Raw genomic sequence first — 27,919 nt, 5'->3', positions numbered from 1 at the left:
CTCCCAACTGTCTCCGGACCCCGAAATGATCACAAGTACACGAAGTTTTAAAAGCTACACGTCCTTTTTGTTATTTTATTTTGTGATATGAGTTTAACTTTCACTGGCTCTCCGCTTCACCCTATATTGCAACATGTAAACCCATTAAGGTGTCCTTTCTATGTTGCTATAGAAACAGATTAAGGGGTATAAGGGATTATTCTTTGCGAAGCATTTCTTTGCAATCTATTCGTTTTTTTCATGAAGATCGTCTATTTTTCTTAGTCAAGGATTGCTTTTTGAAAATCTTTTTCCAAATATATATCGTCCCCTTGCCTTGTTTTGTGGGGTGATTTCGTCACACCACTGAAACCTCGTCCCTCCCCGTGGGTTTCTTAGTCGAAGACGCTCGCTAAAAAATAAAAAAGGCCTGGGAGCGGGAATAATGAATGAGACACGTATCTGTGTCGCTGAGTTTTAATTCTCCCAAAAGCCATGACTATATGACTAAATGGAGATCAACCTTTCTTGTTTTAATGGAACTTATCTGACATCAAAACAGTGGTCTCCCTGTGGCGCTCATCAAATTCTGACGTCAGTGTCGGGATAAACAACGTCTAGAACCTTCTGCACCTTGTAGGCAAACGAGTCTGCAAAACAAGCAAATTACGCATGTGACGTCATTATAGTTAAATGTGACATCATTAGTCCGACGTCATAAAAGCTAATGACTTGCAAGGCCGGTCGCGGTATAGCGAGCAGATTTCGAGCCGATACCCGTTAACCAAATATCCCCAATCTCCTTTTCTTTTAGAATGGCTTTTAGGGCGCTTTCTGGACGAGCTTCGCTTGAGGCGCTGTTCGAGAGCCTTGTCATGAAGCTAATATCAACTTTCCTCAAACTTTGTATTAGTGGAGATGCGCACTTCATGATATAATTTAGCAAACTTCATCTCTTATCGTCTAATTTCCTCGTTAATCCACCATCGGATCAACACACTTTAGACTGTTATTAAGCTTATTTGTTATTGGCTCCCAAAAGCAGCACCCTTTAAAATGCACACTTTATTTCACTTGTAAGAAATATTAAAAAAAAAAAAGACTGTCAAAAACTCATCACAAAAGTTGTCTTGCGTTCACGGTAGCACGCCGCACTGTAACCACTCGACTTTACTCTTTACCTAGCATCCTAGAAATACACTTCGGGGCGAGTTTCCAATGTATCAATACGTAATACACAGGTATCCCGGACATAAGCAAGAGAAAGCTCCACAGGGATTCCATGGGAGCGCTGACCGCGGGCGATAGGGCGAGGTATACACTCATGAGGAAGAAAAGCACGGGCACCAGGATTGGGAGCTGTGAATACAAGAATCTGAGTGTTGAGGGGTGTGATCTAACAAGCATGTTATGGTTACGCTGGACAAATTGCCAAATACTGATTCTGAAGTAGCCGCTCCAAGCAAGGGCGCATTTTTTTTCCTATCATTCTGGAATGGGAATGGTTGGTAGAGAATGTTCAGAATGGCATTCGAGTCATTCTGCTACAGGTAGCAGAATGGGTGGAATGGCCTTAATTCCATTCTGGAATGGGAACGCGGGATAAACGAACGCTCGCTTTTTCTATTCTAATCATTGTCATTCCGGAACATGAGTAAAAAAACGCGCCCCAATAGTGTATATATGTGTGAAATGGTATATTGAACGCTTTTGTGAAAACAGATAAGTTGCGCTGACGTTTTGAGCCTTTATATGGTTCGTATATTTTCTACTTTAAGGAATTAGAGTTAATATTAATTACTTTGGATACCATTTCGAGGTCATGAAGGGCAAAAACACTTCTTAACAAAACAATAGAAAATGTTCATCGATTCATTGTTGTTGCTTCACCGAATGGGATTCTATAACACTTCCTGCTGTTTAAGGATTTACTAAGATAATTTTGGCAGTTCTAAAAAATATTTATAATAATTACTAATAATTTTCATGTCTCTGTACTCATCAGATAAGGACCAGCAAAGGTTTCCTAAAATTATAGTCTTGTTGTGTGCGCACGATGCTTCCTAAACCCTTCACAGATGGACTACCTTGGGGTTATGCGCTTCGTATTCCCTCTCCTTATAAAGTTCGTACTTTGAATGGACTACGCCTAATGATCCCCACACATCCCTTGTGACCCCCCTTTCTTCATATTCCATACTTAAAGAACACTTACTTTAAATGGTCGGCGAAGGCCTGGACGCCGATAGCGCGTCCACAGGAGTCCCACAACTGTAATGGTGTACGTAAACCACTCACCAAAGCTGAACACACTTGTAAGGCTGGCGATGGTAGCTTTTGCCGGGATCAGTAATAAACAAGCTATGATATTCTGAAAAATTTGGTTCATTGGCGATCATCAGTGATAGACAAGCTATGATATTCTGAAAAGTTTGGTTAATTGGCGATCATCAGTGATAGACAAGCTATGATATTCTGAAAAGTTTGGTTCATTGGCGATCATCAGTGATAGACAAGCTATGATATTTTGAAAAGTTTGGTTCATTGGCGATCATCAGTAATAGACAAGCTATGATATTCTGAAAAGTTTGGTTCATTGGCGATCATCAGTGATAGACAAGCTATGATATTCTGAAAAGTTTGGTTTATTGGCGATCATCAGTGATAGACAAGCTATGATATTCTGACCTTGTGTGGGGCCAGTGCTGCTTAGGGTCATAACAATAAGGGAGCTTGTGTGCCCTAATCAGCCCATTGGCCCATGCTAATTAAAGCGACATTGTCACCAATTTACTTCCAGAGGGCCAACGTAAACCTCAAGCGACAAGAGACTAAAGAATCTATTAGAATCCGCGCTATTTAACAGACCACTCGCTCTACATTATCTAAATAACTGCCAATAGACACACCGCTTTTAAAATTTTGAAATATCTCTCGCGTTTTCCTTTAAAAATCATCGGAGATTTGTACGCAATCGACCGGAACTAAACTGGTTACATGCAGCTTTAATGTTTGGAAGGACAGCAATTCAACTACAAACCTGTATTTCCTCAATATTGAATATGATATGTTTTTTAAATGCTTCATAGATATTTTCAATATTCCGGTAATCGAAAGAATATGGACCGTGATGTGATTATTGTTGACATACCTGGAATAGGAGAGATGGAACTGGAGTACGTTTGGTTCTGTGAATCATTGCTAAGAAGCTTGGTAAATGGCCTTCCCTTGCAGCGGCGAAAAAAATCCTAATTAAGAATGATATACTTGTGATAATGGTGAGGGTTACTGTGGATACAGTGTGCACGAATATAATAATTATGTTAATGGTATAGTAATTATGATAATGTTATAATAATTATGTTAAGTGGTATAGTTATTATGATAATGTTATAATAATCATGTTAATGGTATAATAATCATGATAATGTTATAATAATTATGTTAAGTGGTATAGTAATTATGATAATATTTAATAACTATGTTAAGTGGTATAATAGTTTATGGTAATGTTATAATAATTATGTTAATGGCATAGTAATTATGATAATGTTATAATAACTATGTTAAGTGGTATAATAGTTTATGGTAGGGGGTAGTCATGGTAAGGCCCTGGCTACTGAGAGACATGTCTCACGCGAGATGTAGCGTCACACGCGAAAAGTACTGTCCACCGCGAGATGTAGCGTCACACGCGAAAAGTACTGTCCACCGCGAGATGTAGCGTCACACGCGAAAAGTACTGTCCACCGCGAGATGTAGCGTCACACGCGAAAAGTACTGTCCACCGCGAGATGTAGCGTCACACGCGAAAGGTGCTGTCCACCGCGAAATGTAGCGTCACACGCGAAAGGTGCTGTCCACCGCGAGATGTAGCGTCACACGCGAAAAGTACTGTCCACCGCGAGATGTAGCGTCCCACGCGAGATGTTGATGGTCATGATGATGTAGATGGTCATGATGATGATGATAATGATGGTGGTGGTGATGGTAGTGGTAATGATTATGATGATATTGGTGATGGTAATGATGATGATGATGAAGATGATGATGACGATGATGATGATAATAATGATGATGATGATGATATTGGTGATGATAATGATAATGATGATTATGATGATGATGATAATGATGATGGTGGTGATGGTGGTGGTAATGATGATGATGATGATATTGATGATGATGATGATGATGATGATGATATTGGTGATGATAATGATGATGATGATATTGGTGATGATAATGATGATGATGGTCATGATGGTGATGATGATAATGGTGGTGATGGTGGTGGTAATGATGATGATGATGATATTGGTGATGGTAATGATGATGATGATGAAGATAATGATGATAATAATAGTCCAGTAAACGAACGAATTTTTATTACGGAGGTTCGACAAAATTTGTAACAAAGCCGATTTACCTTAGATCTGTTTATTTGCATCCAAATAGTGCCCCCCCAAAAATCCACCGGAATCCGACCATAGCAACCTCCTTATTTCGACCATCGAAAATCCAAGATGGCCTCCAAATCCAAGATGGCCGCCATTTTTGAAAAAAAAATTATAAAACAGTTATACAATTATACTCGGTAGAGTGAAGCCTCTATGCACGTTTATTGCTTATCGATGTTGATGTTACTGAATCCAAAATGGCCGCCAAAATGGGTAAATTATAAATTTATATTAATTGTTCAAATAAATCTCAATTCAACTTATACAAAGAAAATAATTGCTCAAAGTATCCTGAATATATTCTTTACGTCAATGGCATATAAGCCAATGAGTCAGGGGTATGTGTGAGTATTATGGGTCAGCGGTGATCAGCTAAAGCTCATGCATGTGGTTCTCTGCTCGATCTGCAAGTTCTTCAGCAAAAAACATGGATAAATTCAGTCGGTAAGTAATTAAAAATCATCATAATCTACTTTAAATACTGCTTAGCGTATTATTCAACAGTTTTTTATCGCCAGCAACACCTTTTTTATTGTTCGTTTGTCGTTTCTGACTCGGCTGGAAAGATATTGATGCTTTGATTGATATTGTCAGTGAGTATATAAGAAACGACATAAAAAGTGCAGAAAAAAACTCCCAAGTATACCTAGATGCTGAGAATATCAAGTCCATTGATCACAACCTCTCTGTCTTACCAGCATCCCTCCGTAAGTTTGGTGGCATAATCAAAAGCAAGAATGCTGACTTACAAACGGCATCATTTAGTCAAGCCATTATGAGTGCCACGTGTCCTAGAGGCTTCCTGTCCCCTTTACAAGTAGGTATATGTGTGACATTGGACCATAAGTATGGGTGCCGTGACCTGATTGATCTTCTTAGAAACTTTGGTTTCTGCGCATCGTATTCTGAGGTTACCCTTTATAAGAAAAACGCTGTCGTAACACAAGGTGTGGGCGTAGATGAAGTTGCAGAGAACGCGTTACTTCATTTGATAGCAGACAACGTGGACCACAACGCAAATACTCTTGATGGCGAGAGCGTCATTCACATGATGGGGCAGATGGGAGCAGTTACCGCAGAGGTAGCCCATAGAAAGCATATTGCAAGAAACAAGATCTCACTTGAAGAAATCAAGAGAAAAGGCCATCATAATATCATTTTCCAACGGGATCCCAAAGGAGCTCTCCAGCGCTTGAAATATCCCACCATCCCTATCCTATCGGAAGATATTGAGAACACAAAGCTGGATATCCTATGGAAAGTGTCTTTGAACATATCTAGTCGTCGCCCTCTATGGTCGGGGTATATGCAGGTCTTGCATCATGGAATGCGCAACCCAGGGAAAAGTACCCAGGTCTTCTTGCCAATGATAGACCTCACACCGAGTAGCCCTACATGCGTGCGCTCGACATTGGAGTATTTATGTGACGTAGCAGATAAGCAAAGCGTTACACCTATTATCACACTTGACCAACAACTGTACTGGATTGCACTCATGGTCATTGAAGACCAGCCAGCCGACAGCCGTATTCGACGCATCGTGCTATTGCTCGGTGGATTCCACACGCAGATGAGCTTTTTAGGGGCGGTGGGGTCTATAATGAATGGCTCTGGTCTGAAGGAAATGTTGGCCCAGTTATATGCAGAAGGGTTCGTCGAGAAGATGCTAAGTGGCAAAGCAGTCGCGCGGGCGGTACGTGGGCACCTACTGATCGATAGCGCTCATAATCGCAACATCAGCTGCCCTCCGACTCGAACCACCCATCCTAACAGGTACACATTTGAATATTTCCCTTCTATCATGCACAATTATACGAAATGATTAAAAACAACATTGATTTGTTTACTAGACAACGAAGTCCCTTCTAGTACCGTGACTGGTCCAGTAGCCCATTCGATCAGTACTGGTCTCCCAGCGCCTCCTAGTACTCTTTAGGTAAATAATGAAAAAGGAACCTTTACAAAGAAAATTACCTTATATTAAAGTTAACGCTTCTTTTGCCTTTTTACCCTTTCAGATGACGAGGATAATCCCGCGCTCCCTGCTGGTCCGTCAGCCCCTCCCAACAGTAACGCAACTGGTCTCCAAGCGCCCCCTAGTACTCCTTTAGGTAAATAATGAAATAGAACCGTTACAAAGAATATTACCTGATATTAAAGTTAACGCTTCTTTTGCCTTTTCACGCTTTCAGATGACGAGGATAATCCCGCGCTCCCTGCTGGTCCGTCAGCCCCTCCCAACAGTAACGCAACTGGTCTCCAAGCGCCTCCTAGTACTCCTTTAGGTAAATAATGGAAAAGAAAACAGTTCAAAGAATGTTACCCGATATTAAAGTTAACGCTTCTTTTGCCTTTCAGATGACGAGAATAATACCGCTCTCCTTGCGCGTATACGCCATTTGGTCAATGGGGTAAAAGAGGAGGAACTAAGCCTGCACGAAGCCCTTCAGAGAAGTGCCGTCACAACAATCAAGTCTGCCCTTGACAGCTGGAGAGATATTATGGAACGTAACGCTTCAGTACCAAAGGATGATCCAAATTCTGAGATCGTTTTTTCGTTCAATCAGAACGGGAGATTGGAAGTTGTACCTCAAATGCTTGTGTGATATGCATCCGTATCTTGCAGCGGCCGGTCATAACAACTACACAAAGTCCCTGGCACTGTTTATTCCAAGAATGCAGGACCTTGAGCGTACTCACCCTGAAGTGTACAGAGCATTTACAGATGGCTTATTTCCTGTAAGAAGAACAGACGGCGCGTGGTGTTCTTATGGCCGGGCTCAAGACAAGTGGCGGGCTGACGCGCGGACGTGGATTCGATGAAATTACCCGTCTCCTTTTTCTGTTTTCAAGGCCAATATGCTCAGAGATAAGCCATTGCGTATTCAAGATTGCAGGTTTATTACCAGATGATGAAAACGGCCATCGTGACCTGACAGCTTCCCGAATTAAGAGGGATATGTCTGACTTAGAAAAACTAGTTGATGTTTTTAACGAGCGCGGTGTTTTCAACACCTCCAGCACCAAATTCGTGAGCTTATCAACTGGCCTAATTGCCGACGATGAGGTAAATGCTGATGACGCAAAAGCGGTAGGAGATCAAGTTCTTCAGTCAATGGTTGGTAAGACTGTATCAGCGTATTCGTTCTCAAAGAAGCAGAGCTAATTCACCATTTAGTCAAGCTCGTTCCCGAAAGTGTTGTTGCGACACTCCCCACTACAGACCTGCGGTATGTCATCGACGGAGGAGGGCTGCTTTACAAGTTCGCATGGCCAAAGAATTCCACGTACGCTGAAATATGCACCCTGTACGTTCGACATGTGTGTAGCAGCTACGTTAATGCCACGGTAGTTTTTGATGGCCCAAGTACAAAGGATGAAGCCCATCGATGTCGATCGAACAACGACGTTGGCGCAACAGTGTCTGTCACCAAAGAAATGCGCCTGACGATGTCCAAAAAAGCTTTCCTTGGAAATTCCACCAACAAGCAGGCCCTTATCTACCTCCTCGCTGACGAAATGGGTCGAGCTGGAGTCACTGTTGAACACGCCCCAGGAGATGCGGATTACAAGATTTGCCAGATGGCTCGTACATACGCCCTAGAAAGGCCAGTAGCTGTGGCTGCAGAAGACTCTGATGTTTTCCAGCTGCTAGTGCATCACACAGATCTTGCTGCCAGAAATGTATAGATAGTCACTGCAAAACGAACTGTTTGTGGTAGCACCATCAAGCGCCCGAGTGTGTGATTTCTGGAGAATTGGTTGCATTGAAAACAAGCATTGCGTCCTCGTAAATTGATTTTATTGCCTTTATTAAATCACTTAACAGCCATTATGCATGAAAAACAATATCAAGTTATCTAAGTATCTAGTATTGGGTGTTTATTTGCTTTCATGTGAAATATGTAGGTAAACTTTAGCCTGAAGGCGATTATCTTGGATTTTGCGGCCATTTTGGATTAGAAAGCTTAAAAAAATGAAATGTTTTGCAAGCTCAGGTTTCGATTTAATGTCATTTTTACATGTATCGAAATGCAATAAACATGTTTAGATCCTTTAATTTGCCATGTGTGATTGTGTAACTGTTTTGATTTAAGATTTTGCTTAAAAATGGCGGCCATCTTGGATTTTCGATGGTCGAAATAGTCGGGTCGCTTAGCGCACAAAAAGAGCTCAATCTATACACAGCGGACAAAAGCACCAAACTTGGTATAATTATAGCCTATGAGATGGTAATTAATATTGAGACCGGTGCCCACCGGTGCCATTAGCGGATCCATAGATAAAGAGCAATTCTTTTTTTTAGAAATCTGGTATTGCGGGTACCCTGTGGTGAGATTTTCATACCTTTTTATGAGGCAAAAAAAGATAAAAAATGCACATATTTGAAAACGATTTCTATCATTTAAGCTGTACTCTATCGAATTCCGAACAAAAAAACGTATAAATAGCTATAAAAAGCTACATTTGAAGAAGAAGGAAATCTACTGGAACCCAGGCTGCGGTCGTTTTTTACATCCCTCTTCCTAACATACAAATATAATAATAATATGACTGATTTCCGTCCATCAAATAAGCACAATAGGTGGTGCACATGAATTTCACCAGAAATTTTCTTTCAATGAGCTGTCTAAGCATTATATTAAGGGTTACAGAGCTTTGATTCAACCAGCGCGGCTGTAATTAATAGGCCCGTCACCAGGAAAAAATAAGCTACTGGCGTTTACGGATATGGCGCTCAAAACCATCTGATCGTTTATAACTTACATAGAATAATTCTGGCTTACGTCAGGTTTGGGCCTAAACGTGTCCTAAGGTCGACGCTAGTACCGTTGACACTAGAGTTTTTGTACATTTGTTTATAGCACCGTCGAAGGAAACATCTTCTGTTTGGAAAAGAAATCCCAGCGTACCCTGCACACAAGCTTGCGTACGCGCATCATTCTAAAAAGTCTCTTTCAGTTTATTTCAGAATGACCTTTTTCCCTTTATTACAATAACGGTCCGCCGATCACTGATCGTGCGCCTTAGAAAAAGCCTCTAAAACTCTGTCCTTTAGTAAAAATCGGTTAAAGGATTTCTCATTCCCGAAATCTTCCAAGCGCGTCTCATGCGCATTGTGGAGCTTGTACATCACAAGAAAGGTTTGTACCATTTTCAACAGCTTCCAGTTATATATTCTGATAATATATTATATTCTATAAGCCTGACAAAAAGCTCTACACTTTTTTTATCATCCTCTTTCGCTTCCTGGAGACCTTTCCTTTACTTATGCTCCACATGGCTTTTTCCATCCCTGAGGTCATCATTAAGTTAATCTTTAAGTTAATAACATAGTCCTTTATCGCTACGGCGATTTGTTGGAGGCTGGTTGCTATCCTGTTCAAAGCATGCGATACGTTCAACCTCGTCACTATAATGCACACGTAGGGAGAAATAAGCACTGTTTTTCTAGTCTCTTCTAGTCACCTTTTTTCGTTCTTAAAGGCTTTCGAGCTTAATACCGCAAATTTGTGATAATTCCTGTGCCATTTTGCTCTATTTGCGACAAAGAGTTTCTGCAGATGTTTCTTCTGCAGAACATCTAAATACTCTAATATTCTCAAGAAAAGATTCACAAACTAATTACTTTGATTGAGGAGGCATATCTAAAGCATCTCGTTGTTCTGTGGTGTCTAGTTGACATACATTAACAAAGCCCCCTATTAAATCCATCTCTACCTCTTTTTAGCCAACGTCAAAATACCCGATAATTGCAATAAACGCAGATTTAGAAGAGATACATTTATAAATTCAAGACAAAAGTTCATATTTATTAGGTTATTGACATTGTAAGTCCTTGAAACATAAAGTATGAGCCTTTTTTTCACCTAAAATACGTGATTTAATGAGGTACTTACAGCGTATCTATGCCAATATAAGCCGCCATATTGGATAACCGTGAGGGGGATTGGGTCTAGCCTTGAAAAATTTTTCTCTTAGATAAAGCGTTTTAATGCAGCCGACGACAGTTTTATCTTGAAATATTAACAAATAGCGTTATATTTCCCCTACTAGAATAAAACAATCAGATATTTCGCCTTAGTTTTGGAAATACAAGGTAAATTTCACCACAGGAAGCCCGTGATGGACGCTTTTTCTAATTTTTATTCCGTTATTACACGAAATCCTCAAGTGGTACCGGTGGGCACCGGTCTCAATATTAATTAGCATCCTCTTGGCTATCTTTGTGCCAAGTTTGGTGCTTTTGTCCGCTATGTATAGATTGAAACACTAAGCGACCGGACTATAATAATGATAATGATGATATTGGTGATGATGATAATGGTGATGATGGTGATGGTGATGGTGACGATAGTGCAGGATGATAATGGTGGTCATCATTATAATGATGATGGAAGAGATGATAGTATTATGCATACCTTCCGCTGGTAAAGGTTGAAGCATTCTGAGAACCGAAAACAGAGCACGCCACACACACTGGAATAATCCAGTCAAATGAACCATACATCTTCGCGGCGAACGCCTTGCCAAACAAAGAAATAGATAAATAAATAAACCAATCAATCAACTAGTCAGTCATTCGGTCGGTCGATAAACGAACGAACGAACAAACGAACGAACAAACAAACACACAAACAAACAAACAAACGAAGGAAAGAACGAACGAACGAACACACAAACAAACAAACAATGAATGAATGATAAATGAATGAATGAATGAATGAATGAATGAATGAATGAATGAATGAATGAATGAATGAATGAATGAATAGATTCATGGGCCTTTTTGTAACCGAGTCGTGTTCCTTTTTGTAACTTTGTTCCTTTTTGTAACCAAGGTTTGGTTACGAAAGGGAACAGTGCTCCTTTTTGTAACATAGGCCAAGTTACAAAAAGGAGCATATGTTCCTTTTTGTAACCATGTGCTCCCTTTTGTAACATTTGTGATCCTTTTTGTAACCTAAGCCAAGTTACAAAAAGGAGCACATGTTCCCTTTCGTAACTTTGGGTGTTCCTTTTGGTAACCTTAGAAAATAGGGCTTAATTCAGAAACTGAATTCTACAGTAAATATCCAAACCCTATTTAAACGACAAATAAAACGTTTTATTCTTATCTCCTACATTGTATGAGTACATTTTAGTGTAACAATAAGTTGTAGAATAAGATTGATAATGTCGGTGCTCCATCATTTATATCATCAATAATACGCAGCCAGTGACATCCTTGCTTCTATTTCATTCCCTGAATTTGTTTTTATTTAATGATATACATCGATACACATTTTTGTCGATTCATGAGCGTTTTAAACACTAAAATATTAAGGTTTACATCCCACATTGAGAGGAGTATGCAAGGCTCAATCGATAACGTCTTCCCCTCATTTTGAAGTCCACACGACGTTTAGAGGTAATTTCCGCGTTTGCTTTCTTTATGGTGCCCCAACACCATGCGGATGAAATGCTCTGGATATTTGTATGGGAGCCCCCCTTAGCTCCCTTGAATATCCATTAACACTTGTGAGGGGCAATAGGGCGATTTAGGCCCTAAAAAGGGACGCGTGTTGCGCAGGTTATGATTACTATGCTCTGTTTCTATCATAAGATGGCTAGCTGTGACCCAGTCAAAATGGAGAAATCATATAAAAGACAGAAACATCGCTGTCCAGTGCCTGCCTGTCAGAAAGAGGTGATTCACCTCCCTCGCCATTTGATAACAGTGCACAAATGGAGCCGCGAAAAGGCATTAGAGGCACTGTCTGTGTTCGACCTTAGGGCAAAAAAAAACGAAGTCAGAGGCTGTCCCAGAGCAAAGAGCCAAGCGGACCTACAAACGTCGGGTTTGTTCGTTCCCAGGGTTCAACCTGATCGTGCGAAGGTTGCACAACCACCTGAATGCAAAACATAAGTTAAGTCGACACGACGAGAGATACAAACAGCTATTGAAAGAATCGCGATGGGAAGAGATAGGCGAAGATTTCCAGGAAGAGTGTGTAGTAGAGATCTCCTCTGACACCGAGTCCGAGCCCGAGCAAGAGCCCGATCCCCAGAGCCAGAGCCAAAGCAAGGGCAAGGGCAAGGGCAAGGGCAAGGGCAAGGGCAAGGGCAAGGGCAAGGGCAAGGGCAAGGGCAAGGGCAAGGGCAAGGGCAAGGGCAAGGGCAAGGGCAAGGGCAAGGTCCAAGGCCAGAGCCAGAGCCAGAGCCAGAGCCAGAGCCAGAGCCAGAGCCAGAGCCAGAGCCAGAGCCAGAGCCAGAGCCAGAGCCAGAGCCAGAGCCAGAGCCAGAGCCAGAGCCAGAGCCAGAGCCAGAGCCAGAGCCAGAGCCAGAGCCAGAGCCAGAGCCAGAGCCAGAGCCAAAGCAAGAGCAGTCAATCCAGTACAATGTCATCTAATGAAGAAGAAATGTGCCTCCAGGAAATCCATAGAAAATCCGAAAAAGCCAAAGCTATAATGAGAGGAGGTGAAGTAGATCAACACAAATACAGCTCAAGTGATGACGATAGTGATGAAGTTATCCCTTCGTCGCCGATTGGAAAGAAGAGGAGCATCTTTCCTAAGCGCGCGCTAGCCGATATTCACAACGACACTCCAAAGGTTATCAAGAAGAGAACAACTGGGGGATTGGCAGGAGAATAATCTTCACCGACACTATGGAAAGCAACTGCAGTAGACAATAGCAAGGAAAAGGATGACTTATCAACGTCGAGCCCAGCAGAGGAGATAGAAGACAAAGACTACGAGCCAGATGGAGAAGATGAGGATGAAGACGAAGATAATGAAGGTTGTGGTAATGATGATGAGGATAATGATATCGATGTTACGGATGAAGAAGATGAATTGATGATGAAGGCAGAAACGCTGATGAAAGATGATGAAGGCAGAAACGATGACACAGATAAGATATTGGACGCATTTTTACAATGGCTTCAAGGTATCGATGGAGGTAGAAGAGAGTTGCGTACCGCTAAGCAATATGTTGCTCAGGTTCACGCAATCATCAAGGATGTAGATCCAGATGAGCTGCGCATCGACAGCATCCTGAATAAGAAGCATCTTCGAGACAAATGGTTACAGAAATTGGAACGTAATAGGAAGCCAGGGACCTGCAAGGCATATTTAGGTTCATTATCAAGATTTATCCGTTTCCTTGTTGTGGAAAAGTTAGAAGACCTAAAGCTAACAGAAGAGCATGTGACGAAGGTCAGAGTGCAAGTCCAAGAGTGGTCGGCTTCTTTTAAGAAGCCGTTCAAAGAAAGAAGATGGGAGAAGCATCAAGAAGACCTAGAGAAACTCATAACCCCGGAGGACGTCCAGAAGTTTTCAAAGTCGGCTTCAGTAAGAGCGGCAATCTCGACACTGGGAAGATACATGGAAAAGGAAGGGTCCCCGGGTCAGACAGACTTTTGTACTATCAGAGACCATCTCATCACTCGCCTATGCATCGAGAATGCATGTAGAGCTGGCCCGATCGCAAATATGACTTTGCGGGATCTAGATAGAGCCACGAAAGACGGCGATGAAATGATTGTCACCATTTTGAAGCGCAAGACATCTGCCTCGGCAGGCCCAGCCCATGTAGTGCTAAGTCCCACAGTCTTCACCTGGCTAAAGGCGTATGTAAAATACATGAGAAACAAGGTCAGCGGAGCAGGAACAGATCCCGATGAGAAGGTTTTCATCAGCTTCACAGCGAGTGAGATGACATCATTTATGATATCTGCTCAACTTAATTCCTTGTGGCAAAAGGCTGTCGAGAATATTAGAGTAAATGCAGCTTCATTCCGTAAAGCAGCTGTTTCCGTGGTCCACGAAGAGCACCAACATCTGAGGAAGGACCTAGCCGACCTCATGGGACACAATCAAAAGACCGCCGAAAAATTCTCGTTAAGCAGAAGTCTAAGTCGGCTGCAAAACCCTTCTTTTCTCAGAAATATCATGTATGCGGAAGGGGCATCACATGTAGAAGCAAGTGAAGCCCTGTCTGTGAAGAATGGGGAAGCAGAAAAGTCTGGTCGTCACCACTGGACAGAGAAAGAAGAGGAGGCTATCCAAATGGTATTTAAGGGTGCCATTGAAGAATGCAAGCTTCGGTTAGATGCCGTGAAGCAAGAAATACCCAAGCACCCCCCTTCTGGCGCATATCGACGCCTTGAAGGTTTACGATAAAGTAAGGAGATTGATGAAGAAAGAAAATACACAAGCGAGCCCTTGCCTCCCCACAGAGAAAATGACCCAACAAGAGAAGATGGAAAGAATGTTGGGTCGGGAAGATGCTGAAGAATCATGCCTCAAGAGTAAGGGGTCTCAAGTATTTACAGATTCGCAGTCTAATCTCTGTCTGCGACTGTTTCATGATCTCCTACACAACAATGACAGGATCGAGAGAAAAGCCTTGATGGAACGAGTCATGAGAGATGACGAGGCCAAGAAAGAGTTGTCTGCGTTTACTCCACAACAACTTGCTGACAAGGTGCGTGCAGAGCGCAACAAAGCTAAGAAGTCAAAGTAGTAGAAACAATCTAATGACCACTCCAGGCATTTTCAGCCGTTTTCAGCCATTTTCGCGTTTGTAGTAAGTTCAGTTGTTAAAAATGTTTGCGCAAGAGGATTCGAAGGATTCACTAAAATTGTTGTTAATGACTTGTTTGTTCATACGGAACACAGAGACATTATTATACTTAAATGTATATAAAGAGGCGTTGTTATACTTGAATGTATACACAGAGACGTTATTATACTTAAATGTATACACAGAGACGTTATTATACTTAAATGTATACACAGAGACGTTATTATACTTAAATGTATACACAGAGACGTTATGAGCAGCAACAGCAAGCGACATTATTAATAAAGCTGCCCTGTAAAGCTGTAGTATGTTTCTATGAGTACACCCATCTCTGAGCACTCTCAATCCATGTGTAGTTTGAGGAAAGACGAATAGTAGATTATGATTTAAGGCCAGTTTGAGTTATCCGCTTTCCTAGAGGCTGCTAAAAATTGCAAAAGTCAAGGAAATAGCGAAAACCTTATTCTGATACAGCACACGAATGATGCATTTTACCCAGTCTCCAAGAATCGTCATATCTCAGTCATTTTAATTCAAAGAGCTATTAAACTCAGGAAAAGCAAATACGAATAGCATCTGATGATTCTTGTTAGGCTTGCTTGTGTTATACGTCTTTCAAGAGGCTGCAAAGAAGCTGCAAATATCGAAACAATATAGCGGGGAATTCAAAATGTGCCTATTATCCTTGGAGATTTGACCAAAAAACTGAAACACAGAAAATGAAAATACTAACAAGTACTCTCTGAATCGAATGGTTGTCTATCCCTGCTTCAGTTTTTAGTTGTTTCACCATGATTTTAAACATAAATAAACCTAATTTTTCTGATAATTGTTACACTAAAAGAGACATGATTTTCGCGGTCGTTCCTTTTCGTAACCTGACATATATTTCAATAAAATATTATTGTGATCTCACATATATATTTCTTTGCTATAAACAGACCTATAAAACATTATCAAACCTAGAATTGCATAGAAATAAAAATCTTTTTAAATAAAATACTTTTTTATCCTGCACTAGTTATAGCACCCCAAAATGTTCCTTTTTGTAACATTTAAGCATTTTCAGCGGGTCAAGGAAAAAAATCAAAAAAGCAATTTCTTCTACGTTCTTGCTTTACTTCTTGGATATGTTCCCCACCAATATTTGATCTCTTTTATACATGCATAAGCAAAAAGATCCACCGCTTCATTGGGTATTTATTTCAAATCTCTCGGGCCGGATAGAAAGTGCCAAAATTTGAGTATTTTTGGATTCGCCTCTGAGGCCAATTTCGCTCGAGTTTTCTTTATAAATCATTTATATTTAGGTGAAATGTAACCAAGTTTTGAGAGAATCTTCCTTAACTATCCTTCTATGCGTACAACGAGTTGAGGGGCCTCAAGCGGAAGAACTCGATCGATTTTACGCTTTTTTGTGAGGTGACTTTAAGTGCGTTAAATTTGAATCTTATGATTGGCACGGGTCCCCATAAAGTCCATTGATCTGAGCACGGTCTTGAAGCCTCGAAAATTCTACGCAAATCAAAGCAGGTTAGGAAGCTAGGAGGGGTATGCTAAAGTCCAGATAGATGATATATCCCGATGATACAGCGTGATTTCGGTTTTTCTGTATTTTTGTTGGCTGAAACCTAAAGGGTGTTCCTTTTTGTAACATTTTGCTCTTTAACTTTAAATATCATCGCCAATTTTTAAGTTGGGTTTATTTAGTTTTCACCATCCAATATCTGCTTAAAAATCTTCCTATAGATATATTCGCTATGATTTAATGATGTTCCTGATTGAAAAGGGGTGAAGTTGAAAAAATGTTACGAAAGGGAACCACGATGAATCTGTGAATGAATGAATAGATGGATGGATGGATGGATGGATAGTTGGATGGATGGATGGATGAATGTATGAATGAATCAACTAAGCTTATTTTCATTTGGAACGGCCAATAAAAAGAACAGCGTAAGCACCCCGGGAGGACTATTCCTGCCCTACGCCTTACATCCTCTCTAAGGAAACTTACCACGCCCGTCGCTGGAGATTCCTTTACTTCGTCACTCGTGAGCACAGCAAAATAGGCGATGTTAACCAAGAAATAGATGGCAGTCACTCCTGATATACTTCCCAGCACAGCCAGTGGCATATTCCTGTACAGTACAACCAAGTTAACGTTAACAAGTTCATCTAGACACCATACAGTAGATGTCACTCACACGAATATAATGACTATTCAGGCACAAGGCATTTTGCTGGACGACGCCGAAATATGATGCTGAAAGAGAGATTAAGAGAGGAAAAAGCCTTTAATTTTAAAACCTCTCTTCCGCTTCACTGGCTGCGAGACCCCGGGTAAACCCACGACACTTGTATTGGTGGGGAACCTGGGAAGTCGAGAGGAGGGTAAGCAGTCATTGGCATATCAATCAATGGCTTTCGTTTTTCTAAATAATATAAAAGAGCCTGAGGCAAGCGCGCGGAAGACCTGTGATATTCCAAAACGTTAGGGACCAGGCACCATTTCCAAGATGGCTGTCAGCAAAATCGTAGTTAACACGAATTCCTGCAAGTTTACGTGGAGATTCTCGACTTACAAAGTCCTAGAGCGATAAAAAAGCGAAAAAATGATTGAAGCGGACTCCCAAATATTGTATCCAATGCCTAATCAGGAAATGACCGATCGAGCTAGAAAAACGACAGTTTTTAAAACAAGACTGACTGATATGCAATAATTTTCCAAATAAAAAATGACCAATTTCATTTTCTGGGGGTCCATGGGCCAGGACTCCAAAATTAGCTTTTTGGTACCAAGAAAGGTGAAAAAGGCTATCATACCTTTTTGAAAAGGTAGTTTGTGGAAATTTATGATATACATTACAAATGAGTAGCTTTGAGTCTGTAATCACGTGACAAAGTGACGTCATTATCCTTTTTCTATATCATGCTTACTTTATGTACTTAGTAAAGAAAAAACATAAAAGAAGACGTTTTAACAAAATGTTTTGGGTTTATTTCATTCATAATTATGGCACGAGATTACAATCGTCTCGTTTGGTCATCCTACTTTTTCGTTGCCACAGAAACCAATCAGCCTATCTCAGTTTCTTTTTCAATATACGGACAAAGAAACACGCCAAATGTGGCAATTTGGTACCAAAAACAGACAAGGCAAGTGACAAGGGTTATCATACATTTTTGGAAAGCTTATTAACCCTTCTACTTAAAGATATATGATAGACATGTGAAATAAAACGTTGTGAGTGTTTAATCACGTGATTAGTGGCGCCATCAGCCCTTTAAGCATGATGTATACATCAGGGGCGGATCCAGGATTTCCAAATGTGGGGTGAATAATGGTCGGATAGAGGGCTTATAACTGGGGAGGTGGAAATCCACCCAAATCCATCCCCCTCTATCCGCATGCTTAGTTTGTAATGGTTAAAAGAAAATTATGAATATGTTTTCTAACATCCAAAGCTTATTTCGACTACGGCCACATGTTATAAAGTTAAGGGACAGTTACTTGTTAATGATTTCGTATTGTTGCTATGGCAACCAATATCCAAAATGGATTCACTAAAACCTACACTATTATCTTCTTAAGTGATACGATAGTCAATGAAAACATAGTTCTAAGTCACCGCTGCAGTTAAGTTTACATGCCGTCTTTCTAACTTGGTGCTATAGCTGCATGCTCCGCTGCAGTTTGATTTCCTTGCTCAGATCGCTGAGTGTTCGAAGCTTGGACTTACGTATAGGATCGTGGAGCTTCACCAGGGGAGGCGTAGATTCAAGGCGTTTTGTTCTGAATACTTGATAGGCTTTCTCTCCTACTTCCCTGGCATCAAGGAGATCTTTGCAGATGTCGTGGGTTGCTGCTTTCCCTGTTGACAAGCACACCAGCTCTTGAAGCGCACTATCGAATGGGTTTAGCCTTTTAGTCTTCAGTATATGCAATAAGGATTCCACATCGCCTTCGTTATTTTTTTTATTCTGCTACTTCCCAGATCAGCATGCTTCAAAGATGAATCGGCATTCAGTGATAGCATCTCCTCTATTTTTGAGGTTTGACAGTAGAAGGGCGGAAAGCTTTATAATCTTTCTGTCTCCAAGAAGCCTTGTTCTGATGAAGCTATACACTTTTTCAAGGGCACTCGATTCTAACCGAGCATTGGGCGGATCTTTTAGTGTAAATCTTGTAACAGGATGAATGATGAACTTGCCTTTTTTGTCACAGAAAATGCAAACTTCTTCATAGATTCTTGTCCAGAGGTAGGTGATATCTTCCTAGTTGATTGTTTTTTTCTCTTCGGAAGTTTCCTCTTGACCTGACTTGCAACCATCTTCTATGATTCCTATGAGAGACTTCTTAAGAGTAAAAACAATGCGACAGTTTCTGTGATAATAGATACGAGGAATTTCTCCTTTATCTAGCTCCTGGGCGATCTCCAGTACAGGCTCATGATTTCAAATGTTTGCTGCCTCGAAAAGCGTTTTCCAAGAATTAATGTCTCTGGGTGAAACAAGCTCTTACTGGTCTTCCGTACAATGAAGACTCTTCTCTAGATCGTTTTCTACCCCTATCAAAACGAGAATGGCAGGCTCCTATGCACCACAATAAGAAAAAAAATTATTATAAGTATCTTAGACACGAAAATTACAATTCTTTATTTCGAATGACTGTAAGTTCTTTGAAAAATCCCCACATTTATTAAAATTATTGATTTATATAAATTGATTTCGTATCTATGGTATCTATAAGTCCCATTTTGTACCTTATAACCCGATCAACCGTTGCAGATTTGCAGAAAATAGCGAAGATTAGTGTTTTACTCACCTTTCAAAAAAGCCGCCATTTTGGATTATTCTTGATTGCAACACGAAGAAAAAGGTTTTTAAAAATAATTTGAAACAGGTTAAAAAAAATTAAAACAACTTTTAGTGATTGAAATACCCTTTTCTATGTACTAGCTATAATATTTCTTAGATTCAGGCTCTCCGATTAAATGTATTGCATAGTTTTACAGATATAAATTTAGAGACTCGTTTTCATGCTAAATGCGGATTTCAAAAGTAATGCTCCGTATAAGAACTACGGTGAACCGATAGGTCCTGCGGCAATAGGGGTTCGTTATCTTTTTAACTAATCTAATTAATATTGCTAAAATTATATGTTAAAGCTACTCTTTCGTAAGGTTTATCATACATATTTTTATCCTCTCAATCTAAGGTTTCATTTGATGGTATTCATGTTTTGTTACCCGATTTGGTATACCAAAAAATGGTCTGGCCCATGGAAATTATATATTTTGGGAGGTCTAGGGTTGCGCAGTCAAACACTATGAGAACTAATAATATCCTTGTCCCATATTGTTAAGTAGCCTTATTTTACCTCCGGGGATTTTTTACTTCCTCTGAAACATCATTTAATGCATCCCTGCGGAATAAATAGGCTGTTAAAATAGAACTATACCTCTTGTAAAAAAACGCCATTGTTCTAGTACAAAAGATATCGCTTTGTTAAATAATAGCAATAAAAAATATTTGTTAGCCGCGTTGGAGTAAAATTTAATAAGCGCTGATCATGGGGCTTTGTGTATTTGAACGTTTTTCTTACCATCCTTCAAACGCCCAAAGTCCAGCCTGGAATGCAAGTCCTATCCTCCCAATCACCGAGGTCGTTCCATCGAAGGGTTCGTCGAAGTTATTAGTGGAGGAACCTGGGGATTTATTCATCGATTTTTTTATGTTTCTTTCCTCTTAATCTGTATAGCAATTTTTATTTTCATTTTGTTTTTATATAAATGATAAAGGAAATAAATGATGATGATGATGGTGTGGTGGCGTGGGTGCTGATATTGATGATATGATGATATGATGATGGTGATGATGGTGATGATGATGATGATGATGATGATGGTGATGATGATGATGATGATGATGATTATGATACAAAACGGTACGAACCTGTAATAAATAATTGATCTAAGCGCTTGAAACATGATATTAAGGTGATCGCGGTCATTAAGCTGCGTCACCGAAATCTATTTTGCCGCATGACGGCCTCCTATTTCTCTTATTTTAGCAGAACCTGTCGCTAAGATATTGTAGCTTTGAAAGAACCTAATAAATCCTGACGATCGTTTGAGGTTATACGTTATAAACGTTTAATTGAAACTAAACAGACATGACAGGCCCGTACCCAGGGGTGGTGCAGGGGGTGCGAACGCACCCCCAACAACGGTCGAAGGTCCACTTTCGGTTCTCAATAGACGTGCTATTATTTGTAGACAAAACTATTAAGCATCAGCTAGATCACTCTGGTATGTAGCCAAATCCGACAATAAACGTCCCGTGGGGATACTGCAAAGGCATGGGCAGATTTTATCAGAGAAATTCCTTCCCACTCCCCCCCCCCCGGAATTATTAAGTCCCATTTTTCGGATTTCGCACCCCCCCCCCCCAAGAAAAATCCTGGGTACGGGCCTGCATGAGGCACGAACCCTTGAAATCTTTTAGTGAAAAGCAGATACGAAGTTCTCTCTACTAGAGAGTTTTCAAAACAAGATTTGTGGGTATGTACCACACCCTTCCGCCTTGTGCCGCACGCACCCTCATGTATCCCTAGCATGCAAGCGTGATGTGCCACACCCATGTACCCCTAGCAAGCGTGATGTGCCACACCCCATGTACCCCTAGCAAGCGTGATGTGCCACACCCCATGTACCCCTAGCAAGGGTGATGTGCCACACCCCATGTACCCCAAGCAAGCGTGATGTACCACACCCCGTGTACCCCTAGCAAGCGTGATGTACCACATCCCATGTACCCCAAGCAAGCGTGATTTACCATACCCCATGTACCCCTAGCAAGCGTGATGTGCCACACCCCATGTACCCCTAGCAAGCGTGATGTACCACACCCCATGTACCCCTAGCAAGCGTGATGTGCCACACCCCATGTACCCCTAGCAAGCGTAATGTGCCACACCCCATGTACCCCTAGCAAGTGTGATGTACCACACCCCGTGTACCCCTAGCAAGCGTGATGTGCCACACCCCATGTACCCCTAGCAAGCGTGATGTACCACACCCCATGTACCCCTAGCAAGCGTGATGTACCACACCCCATGTACGCCTAGCAAGCGTGATGTACCACACCCCATGAACCCCTAGCAAGCGTGATGTACCACACCCCATAAACCCTAGCAAGCGTGATGTGCCACACCCCATGTACCCCTAGCAAGCGTGATGTACCACACCCCGTGTACCCCTAGTAAGCGTGATGTACCACACCCCATGTACCCCTAGCAAGCGTGATGTACCACACCCCGTGTACCCCTAGCAAGCGTGATGTGCCACACCCCGTGTACCCCTAGCAAGCGTGTTGTACCTTTATCTCGTGCCAGTCTGACGAGCCCTGTGATGATGATCATGACTAAGGCGAGGGTTTTGCCGACCGTGAAGACGTTCTGTACCCGCGCGGCAACCTTGGCACTCATCACATTCACGTATGTAATAAAACCTGTAAAAGGTGTAAATAGAATGATGACATTATAATACTAATACCCATCTGGAAGGTAGCCTAGACTCAGTTTTCTAGCCGGGTTACCTGTTTCGGAGCTCCGTGAGGAGCTAGGACGAGCTAAACCACATAACGTGGAGAGGGTTTACTGTGCCCTAGGCGAGGTGCTTATACGAGGGAAGCGCTTATATCAGAATCGGATTTGTTCCTTGTCTACATAGATGATATCCAAAGCGATATTGACAGTAACTAGTTTCTTTTTGCCAACAGTGCTATGTACTGTCAGTTTTCGTTACTTCCCTACAGTCCCCCTCGTCATCGAAGTCTATTAGTGCAACACGAGGCACTTATACAGCTCTTCTGGGGAGTAGCTTATTCAAATTTCTACCCTTAGCCAGGCGTTATTTTTTTCAGTGCCTGACTACGCCTCGCCTATCAGGGACTAGTTTTTCCAGAGGAAATCTTACATAAAGTGAACGCAGCCAAGATCTTACGCGGGGCCTCAAGATCATCCCTCTCGAAGCAATCGCGGAAAAATGGTTCGATGGCGTATGCGGAGAACGTGAGTGCAGTTATTGCGGAGGAACAAGGGATGACAATTATCAGCTTTAACCAGACGATACTGAATGCCAATGGTGATCCTAACGTTTGCTTGATGATCATGTATTCTCCTGTCGATGGAATTAATAAAAAACCTATAAGCTATTAGAAAATAATTGGAAAGAAACATTTAGGGAGCAAAGCATGATGGGTGCAATAGGAGGTAATGTGAGATAGGAACACAAGGGAGCAATGCATGATGGGTACGCCAGAGAGCAATGTATGATGGGTACGCTAGGGAGCAATGTATTACGGGTACACTTGGGAGCTATACATGAAGGGTACAATAGGGAGCAATGTATGATGGGTACACTAGGGAGCAATGAATGATGGGTACACTAGGGGCAATGCATGATGGGTACACTAGGGAGCAATGTATGATGGGTACACAAGGGAGTACTGTATGATGGGTACACTAGGGAGCAATGTATGATGGGTACACTAGGGAGCAATGTATGATGGATACACTGGGGAGCAATGTATGATGGGTACACTAGGAAGCAATGTATGATGGGTACACTGGGGAGTAATGTATGATGGGTACACTAGGGAGCAATGTATGATGGGTACACTAGGGAGCAATGTTTGATGGGTACACTAGGGAGTAATGTATTTTAGGTACACTAGGGAGTAATGTATGATGGGTACACTAGGGAGCAATGTATGATGGGTACACTAGGGAGTACTGTATGATGGGTACACTAGGGAGCAATGTATGATGGGTACACTAGGGAGCAATGTATGATGGGTACACTAGGGAGTAATGTATGATGGGTACACTAGGGAGCAATGTATGATGGGTACACTAGGGAGCAATGTTTGATGGGTACACTAGGGAGCAATGTATGATGGGTACACTAGGGAGCAATGTATGATGGGTACACTGGGGAGCAATGTGTGATGGGTACACTAGGGAGCAATGTGTGATGGGTACACTAGGGAGCAATGTATGATGGGTACACTAGGGAGCAATGTATGATGGGTACAATAGGGAGTAATGTATGATGGGTACACTAGGGAGCAATGTATGACGGGTACACTAGGGAGCTATGTATGATGGGTACACTAGGGAGCAATGTATGATGGGTACACTAGGGAGCAATGTATGATGGGTACACTGGGGAGTAATGTATGATGGGTACACTAGGGAGCAATGTATGATGGGTACACTAGGGAGCAATGTTTGATGGGTACACTAGGGAGTACTGTATGATGGGTACACTAGGGAGCAATGTATGATGGGTACACTAGGGAGCAATGTATGATGGGTACACTAGGGAGCTATGTATGATGGGTACACTAGGGAGCAATGTATGATGGGTACACTAGGGAGTAATGTATGATGGGTACACTAGGGAGCAATGTGTGATGGGTACACTAGGGAGCAATGTATGATGGGTACACTAGGGAGCAATGTATGATGGGTACACTAGGGAGCAATGTATGATGGGTACACTGGGGAGCAATGTATGATGGGTACACTAGGGAGTAATGTATGATGGGTACACTAGGGAGCAATGTATGACGGGTACACTAGGGAGCTATGTATGATGGGTACACTAGGGAGCAATGTATGATGGGTACACTAGGGAGCAATGTATGATGGGTACACTGGGGAGTAATGTATTTTAGGTACACTAGGGAGTAATGTATGATGGGTACACTAGGGAGCAATGTATGATGGGTACACTAGGGAGTACTGTATGATGGGTACACTAGGGAGCAATGTATGATGGGTACACTAGGGAGCAATGTATGATGGGTACACTAGGGAGTAATGTATGATGGGTACAATAGGGAGCAATGTATGATGGGTACACTAGGGAGCAATGTGTGATGGGTACACTAGGGAGTAATGTATGATAGGTACACTAGGGAGTAATGTATGATGGGTACACTAGGGAGCAATGTTTGATGGGTACACTAGGGAGCAATGTTAGATGGATACACTAGGGAGCAATGTATGACGGGTACACTAGGGAGCAATGTATGATGGGTACACTAGGGAGTAATGTATGATAGGTACACTAGGGAGTAATGTATGATGGGTACACTAGGGAGTAATGTTAGATGGATACACTAGGGAGCAATGTATGACGGGTACACTAGGGAGTAATGTATGATGGGTACACTAGGGAGCAATGTGTGATGGGTACACTAGGAAGCAATGTATGATGGGTACACAAGGGAGTACTGTATTATGGGTACACTAGGGAGCAATGTTTAATGGGTGCACTAGGGAGCAATGTTAGATGGATACACTAGGGAGCAATGTATGACGGGTACACTAGGGAGTAATGTATGATAGGTACACTAGGGAGTAATGTATGATGGGTACACTAGGGAGTAATGTTAGATGGATACACTAGGGAGCAATGTATGATGGGTACACTAGGGAGTAATGTATGATGGGTACACTAGGGAGCAATGTGTGATGGGTACACTAGGGAGTAATGTATGATAGGTACACTAGGGAGTAATGTATGATGGGTACACTAGGGAGTAATGTATGATGGGTACACTAGGGAGCAATGTTAGATGGATACACTAGGGAGCAATGTATGACGGGTACACTAGGGAGCAATGTATGATGGGTACACTAGGGAGTAATGTATGATGGGTACACTAAGGAGCAATGTTTGATGGGTACACTAGGGAGCAATGTATGCTGGGTACACTGGGGAGCAATGTATGATGGGTATACTAGGGAGCAATGTATGATGGGTACACTAGGGAGCAATGTATGATGGGTACACTAGGGAGCAATGTTTGATGGGTACACTAGGGAGCAATGTATGCTGGGTACACTGGGGAGCAATGTATGATGGGTATACTAGGGAGCAATGTATGATGGGTACACTAGGGAGCAATGTATGCTGGGTACACTGGGGAGCAATGTATGATGGGTATACTAGGGAGCAACGTATGATGGGTACACTGGGGAGTACTGTATGATGGATCACACTAGGGAGCAATGTATGATGGCTACACTAGGGAGCTGGGTACAATAGGGAGCAATGTATGATGGGTACACTAGGGAGCAATGTATGATGGGTACACTAGGGAGCAATGTATGATGGGTACACTAGGGAGTAATGCATGATGGGTACACTAGGGAACAAAGTATGATGGGTACACTAGGGAGTAATGCATGATGGGTACACTAGGGAGCAATGTATGATGGGTACACTGAGGAGTAATGCATGATGGTTACACTAGGGAGTAATGCATGACAGGTACATTAGGTATTATTGCATGATGGGTACACTAGGAAGCAATGTATGATGGGTACACTGGGGAGTAATGTATGATGGGTACACTAGGGAGCAATGTATGATGGGTACACTAGGGAGCAATGTTTGATGGGTACACTAGGGAGTAATGTATTTTAGGTACACTAGGGAGTAATGTATGATGGGTACACTAGGGAGTATTGCATGATGGGTACACTAGGGAGTATTGCATGATGGGTACACTAGAAATAGTGTATGATGGGTATGCTAGGGAGTATTGCATGATGGGTACAGTAGGGAGTATTGCATGATGGGTACACTAGGGAGTATTGCATGATGGGTACACAAAAAAGAAATGTATGATGGGTATACTTAGGGAGTATTGCATGATGGGTACACAAGAAAATTATGATGGGTACACAAGAAAGTAGTGTATGATGGGTACATGAGTGTATGATGGGCTCTTTCAGACCATTTAAAAACGGCAGCCATTGATTGATATAAGTACATACCTCCGCATTTTGGAAATGTAAGAGCAAGCTCTACCCAACACAGGCCTCCCACAAACGCAACCTGTCCGCAAAGCGCCCACAGCAGCATTGCCATGCCAACGGATCCGCTGTACACAAGGACCCATCGTGCGGATATGAATATACCAGAACCAATCATAATCCCCGCCACCATGGCGGATGATCCCGCGATACCGAGCATGCGCTTTAGGGTAAATTTATCTTGGGCTTTCCTCAGTTTTTCACCGCTTTCTATTTTGAACTCGGGATTCGAAGTGTCCAATGACTCCTTTTCCATTCTGAGTACTAAGACAAAAATAAAACACACATATTATACCTTTACAAAGGCAGCAATGCTCGGAATTGGACGTGTCCATTCCGTTTTCATTTTAAATATTGATGCACTTCGCAAATCATCTCATTCAGCATTATTCACCCTCCCCTCCCTCCTCTCTCTCCCTGTCCTACACAAAAACCCCACCACAGCACAGTGAAAACCTTTTTCTTTATACTCTGCACATAAAAACCCTCTAGCTGAATTAAAGATTTATGGTCGATTAAACCGACACGCCGTTTTTTTTACACTTCATTTATCATGCTTGACATACTTCATAGGTTAATAAGATATATAAGGCATTCTGATTAATATTCAGAATATTCCATATAAAGATAATAATAATAATATTTATTATCAAACAGGTGTAGGTACGAACCAGCGTTTTGAGAGGCAAACACTAATGCCAGAAATGGGCATATCTCAGTTTACTTTGAAATATATTTTGCAATTCCTGAAAACTATTAGCTATACTTACCCTGAACTCGGCAGACTTCACGCTTGAACAATCAACGAAACCTTTCTTCGGTTTAAAATAAAAGCCTTAGAACGGATAATTCGGAACTATTTATGCTGGCAAATGAATTCCTACCCCCAAGGATCGAGTTTGTGTGGCTGTCGCTCCCAAGTACGAAATTTGTGTGATAAAGCGAAGGTCAGCGTTGTGGCCTTTTCGTAAGCTATCGATTACAAACCTTTCAACCTCCGGAAAATCTCAAGACA

The 27,919-nt window shown here is 41.7% G+C and overlaps 1 protein-coding gene across 1 annotated transcript; it reads right to left on the bottom strand.

Annotated features, from left to right (window-relative positions):
* Positions 1-50: 50 nt before the first annotated feature.
* Positions 51-27,885, bottom strand: LOC5501012 (Y+L amino acid transporter 2). The gene is made up of 12 exons (XM_048731195.1): positions 27,675-27,885; positions 26,866-27,168; positions 22,988-23,191; positions 22,389-22,520; positions 20,614-20,716; positions 20,389-20,433; positions 17,023-17,146; positions 10,862-10,965; positions 3,131-3,227; positions 2,195-2,350; positions 1,161-1,338; positions 51-629 (listed from the first exon to the last, which is right to left on the bottom strand). The coding sequence occupies exons 2-12, from the start codon at positions 27,158-27,160 to the stop codon at positions 562-564; spliced, it is 1,506 nt and encodes a 501-aa protein (XP_048587152.1). The 5' UTR covers positions 27,161-27,168; positions 27,675-27,885; the 3' UTR covers positions 51-561.
* Positions 27,886-27,919: the final 34 nt, after the last annotated feature.

Source organism: Nematostella vectensis, chromosome 8 (genome assembly GCF_932526225.1).
Source record: "Nematostella vectensis chromosome 8, jaNemVect1.1, whole genome shotgun sequence".
Taxonomy (NCBI): domain Eukaryota; kingdom Metazoa; phylum Cnidaria; class Anthozoa; order Actiniaria; family Edwardsiidae; genus Nematostella; species Nematostella vectensis.
The sequence above is the reverse complement of the archived record's forward strand: the minus strand, read 5'-3'. Positions and strand labels throughout refer to the sequence as shown.

Coding starts and splice junctions, on each gene's coding strand:
- LOC5501012 (XM_048731195.1), bottom strand. CDS start 27,160: ATGGAAAAGGAGTCATTGGACACTTCGAATCCCGAGTTCAAAATAGAA. Junction 10,966..17,022: donor AATCTCCAGCGACGGGCGTG/GTAAGTTTCCTT, acceptor TTGTTTGGCAAG/GCGTTCGCCGCGAAGATGTA. Junction 1,339..2,194: donor GCCTTCGCCGACCATTTAAA/GTAAGTGTTCTT, acceptor TTGTATTCACAG/CTCCCAATCCTGGTGCCCGT.